Genomic DNA, 18,518 nt, shown 5'->3' with positions numbered 1-18,518 from the left:
AAACAGCTCATCTTGAAGTTACTTTCTGGTACCAAATACACATGAATCTGACTCGCCCACAATTTTTCTTTCAGAATCTCTTGAGATCAAATTACAAATGTACAAAATGGCTGGTAGAAATGTCTACATTTTTTCTAAAATTTATTTCTGTTCAAAATCATGAAGAAGGGTAAAAATTGTAAGATAATGTAAGACTGAATCTCACCAGAAAAATGTGCAGTACTTCCTTTGCCCGATGCTAAACTGTGGATATTCACCCCGTGGCTGGGGCTCATACTTGGACTACTGAAAGGTCGAGGACTAACAGGGTAACTGTCTTGAGACTTCGGACTTCGGCCTCCCAAACACCGTACTTCACTATCGGTACCATTCACCATTTCTATAAACTGACGCACTCTAAAAAGAGAAAACAGAAATGTATTTACATCATCTCCAGATCACTGTTTAGTTACCTAATAGCAACAGACTTCTACCAGGAAATACGTTAGTTATTTGCATTTATCAGTAAGTCTCGCCTTTAGATAGTATACTAAAAATGCTAAATGTGGCTCCATATACTGTACTGCTTAGAATATTATTTAAAAATTTCCTGAAAAATGAGAGTATAATGCAAAGACATTGTATCACCTTTAATCAAGATTTACTAAGAAACTGAAAATCTGTCTGTAGCTATAGTAAACCAAAATGGACCTCATTTTTTTTTAACCTAAAATAATCAAAATTATATTTGCACTTGGACGCAAATCAAATAGTACCTAAGAAGTACCTGATGTAGTTTTATGTACACACCTACCTTCACACAAAATAAGGGCCTACTCCCCACACTTCCTCACCCCCAGTCCCATCTGCAACCTCTTAATCAAACGGGCCACATTCAAACTTTTATTCTAAAGCAAAGTAGGTCTGTCATCAGGTTTAGCATTTCTGATCAATTTTTATGATCATTTCTGATCAATTTCTGATCATTTTTTTAGCATTTCTGATGCTTAAAAAGTTTAAATCTTAAACTTAATAACAGCTGAATTTTAAGATAACAAAGATTCATACAACCAACAGAAAAAGCCAAATAGCTATTATTTATTTTTTAAAAAATGAAAGAAACAGAAAACAATAAGTGTAAGTGAGGATGAAACACTAGAATCTTGCCACTGTTGGCAGGAATGGAAAACTGTACAGGGCTATGGAATTGTGAGGACTAATTTTCAAAAAATTAAGCACAGAATTATCCTATATTCAACAATCCCCTTCTGAGCATATATGCAAAAGAATGAAAGCAGGAACTCCGACACAGATGTGAACACCCATGATGCTAAGGGAAGTAAGGCGGTGACCAAGGACAAACATTTTATGATTCCATTTACATGAAGTACTCAGAGTACTCCAATTCAAGTGTACAGAGACAGACAGTGGAATGGTGGTTGCCAGGAGCTGAGGAAGAGAGAGAAATGCAGAGTCACTGTTCAACAGGTACCAAGTTTCAGACTGAGATCATGGAAAAGGCTCTAGAAACAGATGGCTGGCGGTGGCTGAAGAACAATGTGAGTGTACCAGAAACAAAGTGAGTATCAGAAAACTGTACAGGTAAAAATGGCAGACTTTATGATATGTGTATTTTTACCGGGCTTCCCTGTTAGCTCAGTTGGTAAAGAATCCACCTGCAATGCGGGAGACCCCGTTTCGATTCCTGGGTTGGGAAGATCCCTGGAGAAGGGAAAGGCTACCCACTCCAGTATTCTGGCCTGGAGAATTCAGGACTATACAGTCCATGGGGTCACAAAGAGTCAGACACAACTGAGCGACTTTCACATATATTTTTACTGCAATTTTAAAAAATGCTGCAAACTTACTATAAGGTATTTTACAAGAGAAAAAATAGATACCCATCTTCTAAGTAAGAGTTTCACATTTTTTAAATACAGGGATAGAATGATAGAAGAGCAAACAGAAAGTAGAAAAATGCCTTCTACTTAAGAGTCCTCAACACAAAAGTGTATTCCTCAACCTGCTGCTTAAATGTGCTTCATTACAAAATTATATCTAAATACCTGAAACGAGGTAAAACAAAAATTAAAACTATTAAAGCAAGAAAATAATTTTGGTTATGTAACGACATATATAATTAATATAACATTTATTAAACTCACTTTAATGTGAAAAGGAGATTGGGATTTCTTTCAAGTAAACTTGGATATAACTGTTGTGTTGTTTCAATGGCTTCTCCCATTCTTCCTGCTAACACCAATTTCTGAATTCCTATTTAGAAAAAGAAAGCAAAAGATAAATTTTCTAAGAATAGAAAAGGAAACTTAGTAGACCCTCAAAAAATTAGTAAAAAAAAGTCTTTAAATTGTGATGAGTCTGCACTTATTTTTCTAACTCAGTTTCTATTTTAAGGAGTATTTTCAGACAAAATAATCTATTAGAAAAACAAATACTTTAATAAACTACTAAAAAAATTCAAACATATAAGTAATATAGGAAAAACAGCTGTTAAGCAATACTGATGTATTAAACACTAAGATGAAAAAGATGGGTATATTATGCCATATACACTGTGGTGATGGTCTCATGGATATATACAAACTCATCAGGCTATATATCCTAAATAGGCATAGTTTTTCATATGTCAACCATACCTCAATAAAGTGGTTTTTAAAGAAAAGACCATAGGAGGTATGAAAGAAGTTATATTCAAAATGTCTTATCAAACACTATATAGCCTTTTGAACCCAGTACTAAATGAAAATTAGCCTTTGAGTAAGATCTGAATTCAACAGCCACTGAATGAGCATGCCCCGAAGGTTAGATGATGAGGACAGGGAAAGATTGAGCAGACATCTCCTGTTTGCTACAGTCTATACAACGTGGTGAGAAAAGACAAGCATACCATCAGCTACAATGTAATGTCATCAGTGTTTTCTAACAATCTGACCTATGAAAGTTCTGTTTGCATCCCTCTTGTCTTGTTTTTGTCTTGACACCCTCATCAAGCCACGCTCTCCCTGATGGACTAACAGCACCGATTTGAGGACAGCTAACTGTGGATTTGCCCCAGTTGGAACAGGCCCCACAGCACTGGTCACTAGCATTGGGACCTAAGCAATAAATACTTAAGACCAATACTATCTTAAATTTAGATAGCAATTTAAGTGCAAACATCTCACACAGCATCTCCACTAACATCTAATAATCATGGGACTACTTTACCTGTTGAAAAACATACACACACACACTTCTTATTAAATGTTTACTTTCTGAAAGCTCAATAAAACATTTTTAAAGAAAAAGTGGCAAACATTTTAACAAAAATTTCACCACAATTCTTTCTACATCCAGACTACTACTACAGTCCCATGAATTTTTTAAGGTAACCTTCAAAAATGTCAGTAAAAGGCAATTTCAGAGGCATAATTTCAAATTAATAAATTTGAAAAAAAAACTTTCATGAAAAAATCAGGTTTCTAAAAGTCAATGTAACCAAGCCTATAATCTGAAAACACGTGTTAGCCATGCACCACGGGTCCTTACTTTGTCTATTTTTAATGGAAGCTAATTCTTCTAGAACGGTCTGGTCTGTAGATCTGGCAAAGGCCTCTGCTGTGGCACAGTACCCATGGTGGACTAGATAAGATGAAACCATTCTTAAAAAGAAGAAACACACAGCTTTTAGTCAAGAGAATACATGCTTCATACTACAATTTACATACACAAGGTCTACCCTGATGTTACAAAACCAATCTATGCCCTGGGAACAATGAAGGCTTTAATTACCTCAGGTTCAAAATCAGTTCAAAACATCATTTTGTCTTATTCACAGAGTTATTTCCAAAAAGATAACTTCAAATGCTATAGTGAGTCTACTCTGCCTAAAAGGAAGTATTACCAGACAATCAGGACACGAAGTAACTTTGATTCTTAGCACTCCATCATCCCCAGGTCCTTCCCTATTGCTTCCCACCCTTACTCCACCGTACTAACCGTAATTTCTATTTTACCAGTATCATATGACTTACCCTAGTAAAGTGCTGGCATTTTGTAAAATAAAAAATTTAAAAATAGATTAACTCTTCCTGCTCTGTAGTTTAACTCTTTGCAGTTCTGTCCACCAATTACATAAAACGGGTCACAAGGTGTGAACCCAAAAAACACGAAGGTGACCCCACAGACAGAATCTTCCGGAACAAAGTCTATGAGGGTGATAATATTAATCAGTGAGGAGTCAGCCTTCTAATCTAAATCAGGTAGTATGTTCGAGCACAGGAGAGGAATTCCTCAAATATGACTGAGTAAGTGACACTTCCAAAGAGCAAACTGATTGTTTAAAAACCAAGTGGTATTTACAAGTATGGTATTTGGATCTAATGACAAAATGTTAGAAAAACCGTTGACTACACAATATTAACTGAAATACCCAATATATCTATAAATATTCAACTCTTGAACCTGCCTCCATCTGGCGCTACTAAGGGCCCAACAGAAAATGGTATGAAGCAGTGGTTCAGGAAGGGGACTGAGCGGGCACGGGGAGATTTCTAACAAACGGATTTTTTTCATTTTATTTCATCTAAATGTTAGATTAAGAGGGTAGGGGAGAACGTTTTAACATGAACTTCCCCCAGTGAGGATCTATTTTGTGAGGAATGGGGCAGGGGAGGTGCTCTCCCTGAACCCTGACGCAGGACTAAGACAGGTGATGCTTCCTCTACAGCCACCCGCCAGGATGCTCAGCGGGAACCACCTGCCAGGATGCTCAGCGGGAACCACCCGCCAGGATGCTCAGCGGGAACCACTGGAGAGCATTAAGGGACGGGACCCCAGAGAGCAGTCCAGCCCAGCGCGCACTGCTAACTCATGGTGACCCGGGGATTCTGAGTCAGAGCCACCACTCTTCCAACTGTGCAGGACAGAAACACTGGTGTGGAGACTGATAACAGCTCCGGGGAGGACGCTTGTTCTCGAATCATCATCCTGCCCCAAATTATCTCCTCCAAAAAACATGACAAGTTTTACGAGATTTGCAAATTTAAGATTGTTCAATTATACAGACATTTAAGATGAACTGTGTCAGACTGAGGGTATCTTGAATTTTCTTGGGTTAGATTATGATAGTGAAAATGACTACTTAAACTTAACAGTATTTAGTTTGAAGTCTGCATTATTTGGAGTTTTAAGAGCTACTGTTATTCAGTACAACTGACATTCACATGTCATCTCGAGCCTTTCAAACAAAGGCGTAGTCTAAAATAGGTGACTATCACAGGGCTTGTATTTTCCTGCTGACTCCCATGTTGAAATTCCACTTTTTCATAAAAAGCTGCCTAATAAAACAAATTGTAAACTGGGGGTAAAGAGTGAGCTGAGACAAAGGTCATCCACGTACAGTGCTTTCACTAACGCCCGCTATCTGCTCTGCTGCTGCCTGTCCACCTGTTACACTGACTCGTAAGCATTTACACTGCACTGCGGAATCTAAGCTCCACACTCACTGTCTGTGATTTGTATTCCCTTTACTTCCTCTTAAATGTCTAACAGAATATACAATAAGTAAATGGAGTTCTGAAAATTCTTTAGGCTGGAGATTTTTTGTCAGACAAAAAAAGGGATCCAAGTAAACAAAAATAGCTGATATTATTCTTACATAGTTACCCATTCACCGGAAAAATTTAGCTAAATCCTGAAAGGTGCCATGAGCACATCATGTCTGTATTCCGGGGTGTAAAATACACTGTTATTCTGATGTTCATTCTTATTGAACAGTAACTATTTTTTCTCCTAAGTGTTTATACCACTGCTGAACAACACAGTGAAGTTCATGTGCCAAAACCACAACGTGAATTCTACAATCTAAATTCTTTCTCAATTTATCTTCTGCACTGGCGCTATTAACAGCTGAATCAAGTAACTCATGGAAACCGTTAAGTCCCATTACTAAGGCTGGCAAATGAATTAACCTACGCGATCTAGTGTCACTTTATTTCCTCCAGCAAATTAATAAATCAGACTAAAACACAATTCGGGACGTGTGTCACCAAATCAAGCATTATTAATACATTAAGATCATTAGGACACATATGAATAGATAAACAGTCTTTCACACCGAAAGGCTGAAATGTTTTATAAAAAGCGCACTCTGGAAGACGTCCCTGCGCACCTCCCCACTCACTTCTGGATCATGGTCTGCCACTCTCCCTCTCGGTCTCCGACAGGAAAGCGGTCTATCTGTGCCTGTGTCTTCGTTCTCCACTCCCGCATGTAATCTTCTATATCGAACACGAAAGGGTGCTGCCCAAAATTAGCATCAACAACTTCTCCTGGTGTCTGGAGCCCCACGGTAGGATATAAATTTGGCTGTAAGACAACACAGTTCACTAAATATCCATCCCTTTTATGTTAAAAAAGAAAATTCATTCTTGCAAATGCTACCTTTAAAATAACAGAATTGCAAATTTGCTCCACAAATATTTTAAGATCTCAATCAGAAACTAATAGAGGAAGAAATAAAGCAAATGATCAAGAAAAATACACAGCAACCTAAGCTACTTATTTATTCAGACCATAGGGCATTATACATCTAATAAATGAAGGTACTTCTAATAAATAAATTCTTGCTCTTAGGAATATGTCATACAGACGCAGGGAACTGAAACAGGGGCTCTTCAACAGGCTGAAGTGTGGGCTAGAGGGAGATGGGCGAAGGTCTGGGAGGGAGGGGACATGGGTGTACCTATGGCTGACTCTTGTTGATGTATGACAGAAAACCACACAATTCTGTAAAGCAATTATCCTTCAATTAAAAAATTGAAAAAAAAAAAAAAGATTATATCATACAATAGAGAGATTCAAGCATAACTCATATTTATCCTCTGAAGTATGATACTGCGATGCGCTTCTAGAAAGTACACGTGGAAGCTGATTACCATAGAAGAACATCCTAACTGGGCATACACTATGTTAAGTTTACTAATTTCTATTCTCTCTACATCTGGGATGCCTTTATTAAGGAATGGTATAAGAACTTAATTATAAGCAAAACAGTGCCTTTAAGAATAGAGATTCTTTACATAAAAATAAAATGCACACATCTCCAGAAAGGATTTAAACATTCAAATTCATTAAGAAATGCATTTCCTCTAAGATATACTCTAAGACTTGAGGGTGAAACAAGTTCAACAGCTTCAAAAATCTGTACAAAAAATACAGGAGTCCTTCTGTCAGCTCAATCACTGTTGTCACATCTGAAGGGAGAGTAAGTTACTGAGCGTCCTCTAAAGGTCCAGGTTTACTCACTGTCATTACCCTGTTAAGTCATCATCATTATGATTATCTGCATTATGAAGATAGAGGAACTGAGGACGGGGTAAATTAACGTGCTCACAGTTGTCCTACACCACGGCAGAGCTGGGACTGGACACAGGCTTATTAACACCAAAATCTAAGCTCAGTGGACCTTTCTGTAACTCCAAAGCCTACTTCATCCTCAGTCTCTGTGTTTATGCCTATTGCTTTGCTTTAATGATTATCACAGGTATTTTCAGTACAAAATCAGGTAAAGATTAAGAGAATATAATGTGTGTAAATACAAGATGCTTAGATAGATTTCACTGCAAAAAGCTAAGAAGGTATTTTTAAACTCAGGTGACCAATCAAACAACCCAAATCAGAAACAGAAGGAGTACTGTGGTAATATACTGGGAAAGACAGTCACGTTGGCTTAGGGGAACAAGTGGTAACACAACACCCACACGTGTACTGAGTCTTAATAATCAACAAAACTCACAAGTTAATAGACTTTTACGGTGAAGACAAGTGAGATACTCATTATAACCTTCTCATTTCACCAATGAGAAACGGAGATTTAAAGAGCTTGCACAGTGTCTCCAAAAGCACCAGTTTGTTAATGACACGCAGAAAGGGAAACTCATGGCTCTACTCCGAGGACAGTATTCTTTTCATTAAAGCCCATTACAAAATTGCGACATAGTTTAAAACAAAAGTATTTTAAGCCAAAAACTCTTATGTCAAGAAAAATGAAATTTATAGAAAAAAAAATTTGCCACACATTATAAGGACCAATATTCTAAATATGAAAAAATAATCTCAGAATATAGGAAAACAAAGACTACTAGTTCGTCTGCTCAATGTTACGCGGCAGCCTGGATTTGAGGGGAGCTTGGGGGGAGAGAGGATACACGGATATGTACGGCTGAGCCCCTTCTGCTGTGTACCTGACACTATCATAACATTGCTAATTGGCTATACCCCGATACAAAACAAAAAACTGACAAACAAAATTACTAGTTAAAAACAATTTAATTGGCAATAGATACACAGGCAATTTGAAGAAACATAAGATGATGATTAAAAATATAAAGAGATATGAATTGAATTTCTTAAATGCAAATTAAAATAAGCAGATTATTTTGCACAACAGATTAAGATTTTAAAAGCTGAGAACACCCAGTGTTGATGAAGGCTGAGAAAATAAGCCCTCTCATTCACTGTACATAGAAATATGAACCAATATAACCTTGTAAGAAAGATATTTGGCAAAATCTATTAAGACTGACAAGACAATTTTACTTTACTTCTTTCTTTCCAATTTGAATTGCTTTTATTTCTTTTTCTTGTCTGATTTTGAAATTACCGATTCAATTTCCTTGCTGATAATTAGTCCTTTTCTTGTAAGAAATTAATCCTACAGAAAAACAAACATGTGCAAAGATATATGTCCTGCAGCATTATTTTTAATAGCAAATAAAAAATTAAAAAGAATGTCCATTCACAGGTGGTATTATATACCACAATCAGGGAAGCTCAGCCCGCACTGACTATAAGATCTACCATCATTTCATGTCTAAGAAACACTGTCCATTAAACTGTGACAGGCCATGGATTTCTAGGATACACCCCCTTTCATAAATGTCAAATACACAAAAACATACATCTTTAAATCGTTGCAGTGCATCTTACAATAAGATATTATAAAAACAAGCAAAAAGAAAGCGTTAAAAACGTGTACACTGATGCAGAAAGAGGCACAACACACATCACTAAGTGAAAAAAGCAAGCTACCGGAACAGTGCCTCAGCTACGACCCACCTTCCTCCAGCCGACAGTCACGGACACACTGGCCAACGTAAGTTTAAAACAGATCTAGAAGGCCATACACTCAACACCATCATCATATCTAAAGATGGTGAGGTGAGCTGGGGAAGAATGATCATTTTGAAAAACATCTCCAGTTTTCAGAGATGTAAAGCACCCTCTGGTTCCATAATAGGTAAGCTTTTTTTCTGTAAACATCCCCTCCACGGAGGCTGACTGCTGTGACTGTCTAGTGAAGGATCACAGGTGGTGGGGACTCTAAGAGAAAGACTAACTTTCTTTCCTTTTTAAGTAGAAGAATGATATGTTGTGTGTGGAAGTCCCAGAAGATCTCACAGTCACAAAAATAAAGAGCTCTCAGAACCACTGTGTTATTAACAGAAAACTTACAACCACCACCCTAACCACCACTTTACCCACTGAGGTAGAAATGAACATCACCCTTGGCTAATTACAGACAAGGCAAAAAATATAACTGGTGATTCTAAAATGGGACAAAAAATAATCAGAAGGCAACCCCAAACAGTCAACATATCTAAAACTAGCTACGCCTTTTTTAAATGATCACCACTATCTGTCAGTAAGGAACAAAATCTACTAACTGACAAGTTGATTTTACTTGCTTAGAGCCACAAAAACTGGGAGAAGAAAGAAAGAAGAAAAAAAAAAATCAAACCAGCTATATACGCCCTTTCACCAAATCCATGTGACTCGGAGAGTCTGAGCAAAACGTCTGCAACAAGACTGAGCTACCTGGGCCCTCGTATCTGCACCTGGACCAACACCCAGCCGCCCCCACCAGACACTCTTCTCAAAAGCCTCTCCTTTCCACTCACCCACAGGATCACCCCCTGTCCATTCAAGGGCAGGATCACGGCTACTTTCCCTCTGGATATACAACATCCCCTGTTTTTCTTGCTACTGTATCATTCTCAACAGCTAGCAGACACCCTGCTAACCCTGACAATAAGCCCACTGGTCAATCCTCAGCCCCTGTGACGCAATACATCACAGTGGCATCTGACACGCTGGCTTCTCCTTCCTTCCGGACAGATCTTCTTCAGTTGGCTCTGAAGGAGGACACCCAATTCTTAGTCCTCCTCCTGCCCCACTCACTGGTCACTGCTTCTTAAAGTTCTGTTTCAGGCATACAATAAGTGATACCGATCAAAAGTTTATTAATAGATTTAAATATCTGAAGAGATCAGTGAATATAAACTATCAGTCCTAAATGATAAGAAAGCACTGTATCAGAGTTTATTAGTCCCCACTCCCTTTAGGGCTATATATGATGCATGTTACAACTGACAGAGGCTTAGATTTGGGATGTAAGGCGTCCGGAATGGAACCACTCCTTACGTCTCCAGAGGCTGAGTCACCAGCATCTCCTGCCTGAGTTTCTGCAACAGCCCCTCACAGTTGGCTTGTTTCTGTCTTTACTCCCCCAGCTGCCGTCTCTCTGTCATCCGGTGTATCACAACAGCTAACCTCTGCACTGTCAGCGTCCTTCATTCAGAGTCAATGCCCAGGTGCTCACAACGGCCCCCGCCCTCGGGTCTGACTCCGCCCCACCCTGGGGTCTGAGTCCGCCCGCCTCAGTCTCTCTACCTCCCTGCACGCTCTTCAAACACGCCCCACGCGCTCCTGCCTGAGTGCCCGCCCCCTAACTACTCCCTCTGCCTGGAACGTTCTTGTTCTCCGTATCCTCGCTTCCTCCAAAGATTCTGCTCAGCAATTACCTTGAACAACGGTGAGCAAACTGTGCCACCTGGGCTCTGTCCTTGGTCCTCTCAGGCACTACTGTTTTCTTCCTTTAAAAAGTATTTAAATTTTTAAAAATATTTTTAATGCATTATTTATTAAGGTCCTCAACTTGAATACTCCGAAAGGACAGAGACCTCCATCTGTTTTGTTGAATAAAAGCAAGCAGAGAACTCGCCACACAGTGGCATCAACAGACGCTGAATTAGTAAATGACTGTCACACAGCCACTTACTAAAAAGCCCAACAATAAAAGAGAAACATATTTCAAACGAATCCACAGTGATACTAAAAAGTGTCTTCTAAACAAACATGTCCGATTTGGTTCTCAGCCACAGCTAAGTTCCCCTGGGCAGCGGGGCCCAGTGCAACTCGGCTTACTTTCTGCCGGTCCGCACCGATGGCAGCTCATGAAAGGCGCTCTGGTGCACGTGCGGCACGGCTTATAAACTTATTATCAGTAAGACTGCGTTTTAAACGTGAGTAGTACTAGTTTCTATATACTTCTTTTAATTAAAAATACAAAACTACTTTTACAAGAAAGTCTGTCTTACCGGTAAGTCGGTGAAAGCGATACCTAAAAGGAAAGGAAAATGGCGTTAGAAGTCGTTTTTCAGGCAGAGTATGGTGACAAGCTGAATTTCTCACCAAAAAGAAGGGAAAATACAGCAAAGGAAGGAAAAAATTAAAAAGCTAAATATAAAATAACAAGACTAATTTTTCTCTCAATAACACTTATGCAGGTCTGAGTGAATGCCATCCTGTGTCAAGCTCGTGACCCTTGTTAGGGACACGCCAATTTTATTTCTGGGGTACGGTAGTTGCCTCCAGGATTTCTGAAATGGTTTCAGATAAATATTCAAAGCTATGTGAGGAAAAAGAAAACTGGTTGCAAAATAATTACATTTAATTTCTGACTGACACCTAAGCTGCTTTATCTGGCCTTGTTATTTAAATCTTCCTTACCTAGATTTAGCTTTTAAATAATTTTAAGGGAAAAGGAAAGATTTTCTGTTACAAAAAGGGGTGAATAGAAAATATAGTAGCTTTGTTTACTTTAAAAAATTCTCATAAAAATACAAAGTTTTGATTACTCTAGAAAACAAAATTAATTCCTCTTTCAAAGGACAAAGATACAAACAGTTGAAAATTTCTCTTAAATGCCCTCTGACAGTAATTTCAACAGTTATGTACCAAATACATTTGAACAATGGCAACATCACTGGAATAAATCTACTGACATCCCAAAGTGATGATGTAATCACCCTTTAAATATTCAAATAAATTACTTAGCTGAAAATAAGATAATAAACAAACCAGATATTTCTATAGGACCTCAGTCATATGTTTAAAAAGACTGAGCTCTATAATAATGGGAGGGGGTGGTACTGCTGACTTGGCTAATCGCAGTTCTTCAGTTTAAACACACATTAAGACAAAGTCAAACCATGCCAGCATCCCGCCCTCTATGGTGATGATCACCACCTAAAATAATGAGGGCCCTCCTGTTGAAACATCATCTTTAAGGTCTCTTCCCAGTTGAGAGTCTGTAGCTCTACCGTTGTGCTGTGCCTTCAGAAAATACATCTGACTCTATTCATTAAAGTAATAAAGTTAAAAGGCAAACTGACTATAAATCTCTACTATATATGCCTTGAAATAAATGTAAAAATAGTGCTTTGTAATTAAAATACTGTTTTTATGACTTTTAAAAACCAGTAAACTCATATGTTAACTTGGCAAAAGTGAAAACGTTCAGATTACCTTTAGTTTCATTAATAAACAGAAAGTAAAGTGATTGTGGGCCAAACAAATGTGAGAATTTATCCTAAAAATTTCAGAAAACTAAAAAGAACAAAGAAAACAGCAAGAATAAATAAAACATGACCATATATAATTTTACCACCTTTCATAAAACAGCAGCCTAATCACTTTCCTTCAAAAATGTCTATCGATAAAGACTGTCTAAATTTATATCGTTTAAGCAAAAATTTACTTTTGTCAGTAATTACTGAGATCCTTCCTCACTTTACCAAAATCTCTAATGAAGTATCCAACTTAATTCTATAGAATAACACTTTTGAACACTGTCAAATATATTAAACACAACCTATACATATTCAGACCACAAAAATGGCACTTTAACAAGCTGAACAATTATTTAAGTTTTACACAGAAAACAATTTTTTCCCAATTTCCTAATCTGATTATCAAGAGACTTTTAGAAAAGTAACTGTCTACTGAAGAATTATAACAAAATTTAAAAATTCAAATGAATTAACTTGCATACTGAAATGTTTCTCCTTTAATTATTTCCTCAAAACCCCCTTCATTTCTCTTTATACAGTAAGTAAATATACATTTTGAAAACCTCCATGAGACAGAAACTAAGCATGTACCAAGCTTTGGGGCACAAATTATCCATTTTGCGAAATACAAGGGAAAAGTAGCTGAGTAATATTTTATCTTCTAGATGCTAGAATCTGGTCCAGAGAGAAACACATTACTCTGTAAGGGGTCAGCTCTCTGGGCTTGTTTCAACTACTTAATTCTGCTACAGTAGCAGGACAGCAGCCACATACAGAAAGCAAATGAACCAGGGGTAGGGGTGGTGGTGACTGGGTTTCAGTGACACTTTACTTAGAAAGCAGACACGAGACTGATCTGGCCCGTGGGCCATCATAGCTTGCTGACCTCTGCTCCAGAGGAATAATTCTTGCTCACTGCATCCCCAGCACCTGGGCCAGAGTCTGGCAAACGACAATGAACACCACTTACTGAGCACTCACTAAGTGTATGGCAATCACTTAGCTTCACGTGCATCACTTCAGTCCACCCCAGCAACCTCAACAGGCACATGTTACAGCGATCTGGTTTTATGATCTGAGGCACACAGATGTGTAAGTAACTCGCCTAAGGTCACAAGCCCAAGCCAGGAGAAAAACCCAGACAACTGAACTCCCATACTGACCGCTGCTATCCTGACCCTCCATGTGCTTGACAAATACATATTAGGTTTATGAATGAATAATGCCAACTGTTTCAAACTGACAATTTTAGAACATGCTTCCATCAAGTACCCTTGTTCTTAAACAGCATCCCATGTGCTGCAGTTCATGGGGTCACAAAGAGTCGGACACAACTTAGGGACTGAACAACAACAACATATTTTAAAAACAACTTCCTTACGCAAGAGAAAAATCTCAATGTAAATGCTTGTGAAAATCTAATAGGAAAAAAAATAATATCACATCACCTATGATCTTCTTAAGTCCCAAAATAAAATTTCTTCTCTGAAATAAAGTTTTTGCAAACTATAAAAAAATTCATTTTGGTTTTAAAAATGTCATCTTTGCATTACTGAACCAAAGGTCCTACCTGAAGGCAGACTTCTGGTTTAAGATCTTAAATACCTTAAGCAGCCAAGCCAATGAAGACTATCCCAGTTAACTGCTTTGACAACTCAGACAGAGCCTGAAGAGCAACAACAAACTAGAAGGGCTGTGTCCTTCTGGAAACCAGTCTGCCAATAACAATCAGATCACAAATACACACACCATACATGGCATCCTTTATCAACAGTCTTGTACTGAAAAGAATGTTAAGAGTCTCTGTGGACTTGTGAGAGCTTTTAAGTTAGCCAGCACAGAACTTCAGAATCAACAGTAATAATCAGAAGGAAAAGTTTTAAGCCAAATGTAACTAACTATGACTAAGACAGTAACATTATATAAGGAGTATGTCGAGACACTAAAAAACCCAAATAACTATTACCAACATAGCCCAAAATTTAGAATTCTCTACTATTAAATTACAGAATAGTTTTTGCACTATATTAAAGAATATTTATTATATGTCTAAGCATACTATCTGCAGTTTAATTTTTAAATACTGTTTATAAGCAAACTGAATCTTCTGCCTTTGGGGATTAGTTGATGCCTTCTTTCACTTTATCTCATCAGAAATAACCTGCTATAAATCAAGAATGTTCTAAACAGTTAAAAATATGAAACTTTTTTTAAAGCATCAACCTTGCTATCCTTTATACTTACTTTAATACAAAACAAAGACAAAAAAAATCTAAGAAAAGGGAGCATAAAAGTATTAAATCTGAAGTAGTACAGATATTCAACCAAAACCCCTAATTTCCTGTTAGTCTTACAGCGGAGTGATTTTCTCATGTTTTCACTAATCTATCTATTTGCCAGCTGTCTTTTAGAAGTTTTGTTATCATTTGCTCATTTTAGTTCTGCTCCCTTTTGCAGAACTAGCTTGTAGTTACAATCTTTGTTAATTTTTTGTTAGCAGGCCTGATTTTTCAGTATGTCAATGCCCTTCATTTCGCTGGGAGCATAAGCTTTTCCATGCTCTGTCATTACCCTCATATTATACTAAAAACTGACGGCTTTTTTCTCGGCACTCGGTATCTAGAAAACTGGATCATACTGTGAAGGGCTTTATTCAAAGCAGAGCAGAAAGCATGCAGCATTTCCACTATTAGAATAAATATCTGAGCATGCAGTTATTTCTAGTTAGTCCCACAGGTGTGATATCATGTGGCCTTCAACGTAAAAAATTAAGATTTTTAATTGAATATGTGCCCATTACATAATACTTCAGATTTAAATTTTCACCATTTTCTCAGCTTCTACCTAGAAAGAACAAAGAAATAATCTCCAGAGGCATCTACTCATAAAGGAGAATTACATAATAACCATTACTACCATGCTGTAAGTACATAAGCACCCCATCTGGTTACTTTAGTACCTAAACTGTGTCCATTCTTGGTGTAGAAGCAGGTGTTGTTGATAAGGTTGACACAACAGCCAATGACGTCACCAGTTGTAAAAGTTGGTCCATAAGGTTGTCCCGTTCCAGAAGAACAAAATGAATGTCCATCATCACCATGGTAACCATACGAATGTTTATCCCAGCCTAAAAGAGAAAGTTTCAGTATATTTACAGTGAAAAGTAAGGTTGCCCCATACTAGAACTATTCAGCAAATTTATAATAAGACAAGCAAGAACAGTACAACCTCTGTAAATTTCCCCTTTCCAAAGGTAAAATTTCCAACAGTACATTTAAATTCTCAACAATCACAGTACATAAATTCTGTATTAAAACACTGCTTACAACATTAACAAAAGTAAATCTGCCACACAGAACGCTAAACTATGTCTCAGAGAGGACTCTTAACAGAAAAAGCAAACAAACAGCAAGACGCAGTCTCATGCATATTTCCTTTGCTAACAGACCGAAGGAATTTTGCTCTGATTTGGTTTTAACACACACAGAGTTTAAAATAACACACAAGATTTTTCTCTCAATTTTCAAGCAGTTTCCTCTAAAGTTAATTTTTAACATTAGTAAGCAGAACATCAGAAAATATAATCGAAGAATCACTTGGTACAATTAATGGTTTTAGGAAAACAGTCTACCACTGTGTTTCACACCTTCCTTCCTTTGCTTTTTTTCTCCTTCGTTTACTTTTAACATCAGCCTAGATACCCAGAGTATTAAACAACTGAAAATGGGGAATTCCTAGAAGTCAGGAATGTGTTGGGTAGGAGACAGAACCAACCAATTAAAACATCTAAAGTAGCTGATATCATTATGTACTAGAAGTTCAAAATACCAACACACAAAACAAAAACAAGCAAAACAAAACGAGGCATGGCATATTTTGCAAAATAGCATAAAATTTATTAAAACCATTTAGCTTCAACTCTGAACTCATACAGCGATTAAAAATATAGAAGATTGATGTACTTAATATCTCGAGTTATTACTTGCCATTTTAGCCAGAGTTAGCCATAAGACCGCACTGTAATTCAATTACAAGTGTACCTGGTAGTCTGTTCATGTTCACGCCTTGAGCAGAAAGACCGATTCCCATGTAACTGTTTAAAAAAAAGGAAGAAAGAAAAGCTGATTGTAGTTATATATATGTATAAATTACCAAACACTCCCAAACATCATCAGAATTAAGCCCAAGATGAACTGCACAGGGTAGCTACAAAAAAATTCTTAGAATTCATGAAAAAGCAAAAAGGGCAATATTAAGCAACAACAAAACCCAGACTGACAGTACATTCCTATAGCATCATTCATAAACATACCCAAAGAATTACTTATGTATTCTTACAATTATAAAAATCTTTCCAACTTATCTACACATACATATTTGGAATTAAGAATTCTAACAAAAAGTACAGCGGGGCATGTGGCTTTTAAAAGGACACAGTAAAAATCTAGTTCCTCCCCTCCCTCAACAAAGACATGGAGACAAATTTGAAAAAGTATCCAATTCAGATAAGAGCATCTGCAATACCTAAATATCCTAAAAAGTATGTGCTACAGGGTAACTATGTATTGGTTTTCCGAAAGTATTCAGGCAAACTGACGATATGGACTTAAACATGAAAGCCTTAATTATTAATGTATAAAACACGAGAACAAAATTATCTCTACAAAAGAAATACTAGAGCAAAAGGTAATCATTAAGGTATGCAATTCATTTAAAAAACTTTAAAAAGCAAACTGAGTCCATTAGTTAACAATTAGTTAAATTGCTAATTGTGCACGATTTAAAATGGTATTTGATGAATTCAGCTACCACTCCTAATAAAAATTCAAATAAAAATAAAAGGGAAGTACCTAAATAAGACACACTTTTTGCCAAATCTAAGGGAGGCCTGGCGTGCTGCGATTCATGGGGTCACAAAGAGTCGGACACGACTGAGCGACTGAACTGAACTGAACTGAACGCAACAAGCAAGGTGTTCAACAGTGAAACACTTAAGTCATTTCCGATAAAATCAGGCACAGAGATGCCTACAGCTTTTAAACATTGTCTTAGAGGTTTTAGTTTAATAAGAGAACTAGATAAGTATAAATATTACAAGATATAAAATTATATTAATTGTAGTTGCTCTGATTATATACCTCGGAAACTATGGAATATAAGTTTTTAGAATTAACTAGGTATTTTGGGAAAATTTAAGATCCCCCTGGAGAAGGTAATAGACACCCACTCCAGTATTCTTGCCTGGAGAATTTCATGGATAGAGGAGCTTGACAGGCTACAGTCCATGAGGTCGCAAAGAGCTAGACACAACTGAGCAACTAATACACTTTTGGAAAATGACTGAATGTAAGAGAAATATTTTAATTTCTTTCCTAGTAATAATCAGCTAGAGAAAGGAAGGAGAATCTATAGATACCAATCATAATAACCACAGACACTATAAAACAGGGGTATCATTAAGGATGGAGGCTTCCCAGGTGATGCTGGTGGTAAAGAACCTGCCTGCCAAAGCAGGAGACTTAAGAGACACGGGATCGATCCCTGGGTCGGGAATATTCCCTGGAGAAGGAAATGGCAACCCACTCTAGAATTCTTGCCTGGAGAATCCAATGGACAAAGGAGCCTGGCGGGCTACATCCATAAGGTTGCAAAGAGTCGGACACAACTGAAGGGACTTAGCATGCACGTATGAATAAAGAGCTCAAGTAAAGCTCAAAAGTGCTATCTTAAAAGTGATAATAAACGAGTATTTGAGTATCTGGATAACGTAACAGTGTAAGAATAGCAATCTTTCTAAAATCAATATATATGTGTACTGAGGTTCAAGATAAGACTCCAAATGAG

At 37.4% G+C, this 18,518-nt stretch overlaps 1 protein-coding gene and 1 long non-coding RNA gene across 3 annotated transcripts in view; both read right to left on the bottom strand.

Annotated features, from left to right (window-relative positions):
- RANBP9 (RAN binding protein 9) overlaps positions 1 to 18,518 on the bottom strand; it is a 72,934-nt gene that overhangs the window by 16,289 nt on the left and 38,127 nt on the right. For both annotated transcript variants that reach the window (XM_070778371.1, XM_070778370.1), the window contains exons 3-9: positions 16,715 to 16,767; positions 15,634 to 15,801; positions 11,421 to 11,443; positions 6,164 to 6,348; positions 3,529 to 3,641; positions 2,145 to 2,253; positions 206 to 396 (exon numbers count right to left, since the gene is read on the bottom strand). In XM_070778371.1, the coding sequence (XP_070634472.1) occupies positions 206 to 396; positions 2,145 to 2,253; positions 3,529 to 3,641; positions 6,164 to 6,348; positions 11,421 to 11,443; positions 15,634 to 15,801; positions 16,715 to 16,767 (842 nt within the window). The remainder of the gene's footprint in view (positions 1 to 205; positions 397 to 2,144; positions 2,254 to 3,528; positions 3,642 to 6,163; positions 6,349 to 11,420; positions 11,444 to 15,633; positions 15,802 to 16,714; positions 16,768 to 18,518) is intronic.
- LOC139179084 (uncharacterized) lies at positions 8,292 to 11,414 on the bottom strand. Its single transcript, XR_011563493.1, has 2 exons — positions 10,845 to 11,414; positions 8,292 to 8,695 (listed from the first exon to the last, which is right to left on the bottom strand). It is a non-coding gene; the product is annotated as an uncharacterized lncRNA (long non-coding RNA).

Source organism: Bos indicus, chromosome 23 (assembly GCF_029378745.1).
Source record: "Bos indicus isolate NIAB-ARS_2022 breed Sahiwal x Tharparkar chromosome 23, NIAB-ARS_B.indTharparkar_mat_pri_1.0, whole genome shotgun sequence".
Lineage (NCBI taxonomy): Eukaryota > Metazoa > Chordata > Mammalia > Artiodactyla > Bovidae > Bos > Bos indicus.
The sequence above is the reverse complement of the archived record's forward strand: the minus strand, read 5'-3'. Positions and strand labels throughout refer to the sequence as shown.